Below are 6,208 nucleotides of genomic sequence, written 5' to 3'. Positions count from 1 at the left end.
GAGAGAGAGAGAGAGAGAGAGAGAGAGAGAGAGAGAGAGAGAGAGAGGGAGAGAGAGAGGCTGCTCAACTCCCTTGTGCCATGCTGATTATCTGTCCAAGAAGGAGCGCAGCAGAGATAGGAATGACACTCTAAGTAAAGCCTGTCGATGAGAACCTCGCGCGTGTATAACGCCATCAGACATCAGTAATCATTGCATGCACGCCCACATACAAGCTTGTCCTGACCACGCGCACGCGCTAGTGCTCGAGCAGCAGCCGCAATATATCAAGAGCTAATAATACCTTATAATTAAGCTAAGGTATTATTAGCTCTTGAATATATCGATCCGCCCCCCCCCCCTTTATATCTCTTTTATATCACGACATTGATGACAGTAAAGTTGGGAACCCTCCTAATGGAGCATCACCCGCAATATACGAAAACTAGTTGCGCTAATGGAACAGATGCTCCTCCGTGTCAATTACGAAGTGGTCGTGCAAGGGGGAGAAGCCGGAGCAGATAGAGGAGGTTAGCACGTTGAGTTTCGGTCATTACAATGCAGGGTTCCCACAGATCACCTGGAGTGAAATTTAATGACTTTTCATGACTAAAATTTCCGAATTTAATGACTAATTTGAGAAGAATTTGCATATAATAACGAATCATACATCAGTGCATCGATTTCGAAAAAATGTTAATAAACTTTATTTAACATAATGCATGACCCTGAAATCAAAAGCTTTTGTATAAAATTTGAGACACAATGTTTCAAATATTACAAAAACTTTACAGAAGAAAATGCTCCAGAAAAATCTCAAATTTAATGACTTTTAATGACTTTCCTAATTTTCCATGACTTTTTAAGGCCTGGAAAACCAAAATCCATTTTCCATGACTTTTAATGACTTTTAATGACCATGGGAACCCTGCAACGCTCTCGCGCCGCCGCAACAGTGAACTGATGACACGAAAACCTTTTAGGTGATGCCTGATGAACCTCTAAGATCTCTCTCCCCTCTTACGCGTGAACCGGAAAAGCCGCGCGCCTGTACGTCACCGAAGCCAGCCACTGCAATCACTGCCATCACAGGCATTTACTGCTAATGTATAAAGAGCATCATTAACTGTCAGGTGAGGCACCTCCGATAGGCAACTAGTAATCAAAAGCATCCGACAAGAGCTGCAATTGCACAGGCACGCTCGTGCGTTGTCATGACAACATGATCCAAACGCAGCACCTATTTGTGGGATGTATATGTAGGTTCCTAGCTTATAGGTTATTAGTATCAATCACGCACCAAGATAATAATATAATGAAGGTGTATATAGCAGCACACACGCACGCGTACGCATTCACGCACAGACATGGACGCGAGCGCACAGACATACACTTATGCAGAACATGGAACTGTCCAAGTGGTTCCAATGAGTGGCAGCAAGATAATGCTGGCTATGCAGATAGGAGAATGAGAGATGCATGGCCTGACCTAGAGAGAGTAGAGGTGAATAGTCTATTGGCATAGCCAGTGTACGTCGTAAGCAGGTTCGCATAACACTGTTTGAATCAATTTTAAGCTTTTGCGAATCATATTTCATATGGATTAGCAAACCGCGAACCGGTTATTTTTTTGCCGTAACTTGGAATGTATTGTATTTTTCACTGACGTTTAATTTTCATAGAAATCGGATCATGTTTTCATTTTCAAGAATAATTTTTACATTTTTAGATCGAGTCCAATGCAGTACTTGCCACTCAATTCTCATCTAATTGCTAATAAATTTCATCTTTTGATTAAAAAAAGTGCTAATAAAGTTTAGAAAATCCATGGTGTACACTGGAAACCATCACCAGGTCACCACTGTGCACCGTACGGAATATTGGACAAATTGTTTGACTTCAACAAGCAATCGGATTTTGTTAAGTAAAACAGGCCTTTAGTATGTTCACACTACTGGCGCAAAATCAACAGATATAAAAAGAGTCATTAGATTTTGAAGGCACCCTTAGCCACCTGATACAATTTAGCAGAAAACGTGAAAATATTAAAGAAAGATCAAAGATGCATATTCTAAAACTAGATAACTAGGAACCAAGCAGAATAAGCATAGCTAAAGCAGTTAAATATAACACAAGCACGAATTGATTATGAAAGAAACCATCACATTTAATCAGTAATACATAAAGGAATGATTAAACATGCATTAGGAAGTGTTACTCCCAGAACCAAAGAAAATCCAAGGAATCCACGCTGTGACTTGCCTCACACTGTTGTAAGTCAATGACTTCCGTTACTCTTTTCCATCTTCTGCAACTCCAAATAGATTAGCAAAGATGCCTGAATAATAAAACATAACACACACACACATAAATATCTATCTATCAATATATATATATATATATAGATATGCATTCATACACTCTTAAAGTGATTACGTCACCGTAAATGGCAAAAGTTAAAAAATATTTCCACTTTTTCACAAAGTTAAGTAATTCTGTTCACTTTTTATGGTTAAATTGCTGCATTATACTTCCTATTTTACTATATTGTTCGATCTAAACATACACTCATGACTCATACATAGCCCATAGCTATGCCCATAGCAAGCAATTATTGTCAGGATCATAATATCAAATCGTCCCGGTTTTTTGGATTTTTAACTAGTTGAGAAACTTATCAGGTGAGAATTTGCCAATACATTTAGTCCCATAAGGACTCATGACAATGGCACACTGACGAGTTAGGGTTTCTTCTGAGGGGAAATTAGACAAAGGAGGTATAATGGCCAGTTTGGGAAAAACACGCACATGATGGATTCAAATACAGGATATACTTATCAGTAAATACAGGAACATTTCCACAACGGCGATGTTAAATTTGACAACGGCGGTGCGCCACTGTGCCTTCTATGTAGAAGAAACCCTGCGAGTCTCTTCTACTTACATAAGCATCGATGGCAGCATAACTCAGCTGTGTGCTTGACAGGGGAAAACCTCGCCAGTCACTCATCCTAACATCAGAATCCTTCACCAGTCTCCTTTTTAACTGTAATGAACCGTGTGCATCATTGAGCATGGGTAGAAATTAACTTTTGAAGACGGGAGTCCAACGGACTCCCTATACTCTCAATATTAGGGAGTCCACAGCAAAATGAGGGAGTCCGCAGTCTGAGGTTCAAAATTAAAGATATTAACAATAACGCATGTGCTTATTTTTAAGATTCATGCGGTTGCACGTCTGCCAAATTTTCTTTGGACATTAGCTGAAAAAATATGGTAATTCCGCGAGGCCATGCTCTGGAACAAACTAGTTAGTATGGCAGAATTTTCAGGAAGTCACACGGACTCCTGCATATATCAAATCAGGGCGTCCGACAGTAAATCAGGGAGTATATGACTTCAGACTCCCGTTAATTTCGCACCCTGATTGAGTACGTGTCACATATACCATCACCATACAGGAAGAGTGGTTTGAATTACATCCTCACAAATCACTAGATGTAACTCACACGTTCCCATTTTGACCAAAACTGGATAATGTGGAAATTGCTAGTGTTATGTTCAGATAACATTATGACTGTGATTAGTATTAGTAAAATAACTGCATAACAGAACAAAGTGATTTGCCACGTGACATTATTGGAGATTAAGCCATCCAATACAATTAATGTAGGGAATGCAAAGTTAAGCAAACTAAGTAAACCAAGCAACAACACAACACATGAAAACCAATTCTTACCACGTGTTGTGACAGTCTGTCTAAACTCCAGTTCTCTGCGCTGTTCAAAACCGTATTAGCAAACGTTGTCAGATCTGTGGTACTGGATTCTATTATGCGTTTAGCAGACAGATCAAAATCTCTTTCCAGCTTCCACAAGTCACTGGAACGAAAAATTATAAACGATTATGACGAATGGTTATTGAAAAATGTTAATGACTAAAATTCCAAATCAGATCATGACAAATGTTGAAATTTGTTATAATTGTTTTATTTTTATTTTCGAGACTAATATTATTAGATAGAAGCCTTGGTTTTGTAACAATGAAGAGCAATCACACCTAGAGTAGAACTTCATTGACATGCTAAAGGAAACTGCATACCTATAAAGAGAACTACCATTGGGGGGGGCATGAATTCATTTAAACACTAACTGAATTAATAAATTCCTCACATTGGAATAGTGCTGAATTACGTTTTTTAACATGCGCTTGACTATAATCATGGAGCTTGGGCTCAAGGAAACTATTGCTTTGGTTTCTGCCCTGGAGGAGGGGGGCACTCGCCTCGGAACTGGGTAGGGAGGTGCCTCGGGGACCTTGAAAACATGACCCTGTCGCAAACCGCTTTGCGCCCTAAAATACACTCTGTCCCAATATACTGTACTAAAATGTATACCCTGTTGCAATATTGGCTTGCCTATATTGGTCCAATATATTGGCCTGGTGATATTGGCCCAATATTGTTTTGCCAATATTGGGCCGATATTGGACGAATATCTGCCTATATTGGTCGAATATTGGCCTCGTGATATTGGCCCAATATTGTTTTGCTAATATTGGGCCAATATCAGCTTGCTTGCTGGGTATCTAGATAACCTGTGTCAATAATGATGTTCGGAAAATATACCCTGTCCGGCGGCACGTTCCCAGTACCTTTAACAATAGGAGTGCCCCCCCACCCCCGGAAGGTTCTGTAACAAGTTTGTACAGCACATGCATCTACTTGTTGTTATGTGGGTGATGTTGTTATAGCCTCATGCTGGTGACATAACCCCATTTCTACAGCCAGTGACGACTAAAGGAAATTGGGATAAAGTGCCTTGCTCAAGGGCACAACAGCAGTGACCACAATGGAATTCGAACCACAGACCAGGGTTTCTTCTGAGGGAAAATTAAACAAAGCCAGTTTGGGGGAAAAAAAACACATGATGGATTCAAAGGCACTTTGTATGCAGGCACGCATGTGGACGCTGCAGGTGCGCAATAAACGCACATGGCAATCTAAATATGCCAGAAGCATGTGGTGATCTATTTACTTTTGGGTTGACACTATTTTGACAACGACGGGTAAATACAAGAACATTTTCACAACAGCGATGTTAAACTTGACAATGGCAGTACGCCACTATGCCTCTTATGTATAAGAAACCCTACAGACAGCTTTCAGCCCAAAGCCAATTGCGCTAACCACTAAACCACTACTGTCACCCCTCTCCTCGAACACAGCTAGTTATCGACACATAAAATGTCGAATGTGTTATTGTATGCTTGTTGATACTCACCCATGTATGCCCAACCCTACTTTAATCAACTTGTCACAGTCTAGCAATTTTCTTAGTTCTGTTGACAGTCCTGTACAACAAACGTTTAGGTTAAGTTGAAGAACTAACAAGGTATAGTTATTAGTTATACTCGAGTAGTTACAAATTGTCTTGCAGAACTAAATGCCTATGCTGAGGCTCTATTCAACTGTACGATTCTTTATCAATTTCACCTCATCGTACATCAAATAGATCTAAATGAACCCATTAGTACATAACAGTACCTTGCATGCAAGAAAGGTGAAATACAAAGCAGGTATCTAGTGACGTGCAAATCTGTAAGACAGCAGTTTTATCCTGCTGGCCTCTGTTGTAAGACACTGGCCACTCAATATCAACTCCTGCAGGCCGGGCTTCAGGCAGCCTCTCTACTTCCTGTCTAATGCAATGAAATAAATAACACTATAATTCTCTATCGAAACACAAAAACAAAAGCAATTTATATACTTGTATAGAGCAATTGGTCAAAATAACTGAGAATTTCACCATGACCATCTATAAAACAAGTATTAATACTTTCTCATTCATGTTTTAAAAATAGAAATAAAGATTTAAGAATCAAAATAGTTAGATTTGATTTTGAGTAATTAATTATTGCTTGATGGTCATTATTAATTGTTGTGCAGATCGATGCCCATGCACGTGCAGCGTTCATTACCTGATGTTTTCACACAAACTATTGCAATCGCTTTCATTGTGCGAATATATTATGTTTCCTGGAAACTTCAGAAATGGTAGCTTTGCTTCCTGCTGTTTTTGGAGACAGGCAAATGACTGTTGAGGCCCAACACATCAGAAACCAAAAAAAGAGAAAACAATATATATATGTAAATCGAATCACTTGTAACCAGTAAGTTAGGGTAAGTAGCTAGCACTGTGTCAGAAGACATACCAAACATATGGCTTTT

At 39.4% G+C, this 6,208-nt stretch overlaps 1 protein-coding gene across 1 annotated transcript in view; it reads right to left on the bottom strand.

Annotated features, from left to right (window-relative positions):
• Positions 1-2,121: 2,121 nt before the first annotated feature.
• Positions 2,122-6,208, bottom strand: part of LOC106811473 (Werner syndrome ATP-dependent helicase homolog) — a 5,604-nt gene continuing 1,517 nt past the window's right edge. Inside the window, exons 2-7 of the mRNA XM_014815110.1 lie at positions 5,959-6,074; positions 5,525-5,679; positions 5,262-5,331; positions 3,719-3,860; positions 2,924-3,025; positions 2,122-2,317 (exon numbers count right to left, since the gene is read on the bottom strand). Of these exons, the coding sequence (XP_014670596.1) occupies positions 2,258-2,317; positions 2,924-3,025; positions 3,719-3,860; positions 5,262-5,331; positions 5,525-5,679; positions 5,959-6,074 (645 nt within the window). The 3' untranslated portion in view covers positions 2,122-2,257. The remainder of the gene's footprint in view (positions 2,318-2,923; positions 3,026-3,718; positions 3,861-5,261; positions 5,332-5,524; positions 5,680-5,958; positions 6,075-6,208) is intronic.

This window comes from Priapulus caudatus, unplaced genomic scaffold (assembly GCF_000485595.1).
Source record: "Priapulus caudatus unplaced genomic scaffold, Priapulus_caudatus-5.0.1 Scaffold542, whole genome shotgun sequence".
Taxonomy (NCBI): domain Eukaryota; kingdom Metazoa; phylum Priapulida; class Priapulimorpha; order Priapulimorphida; family Priapulidae; genus Priapulus; species Priapulus caudatus.
Note: the sequence above shows the minus strand (reverse complement) of the source record. Positions and strands in the feature narration are given on the sequence as shown.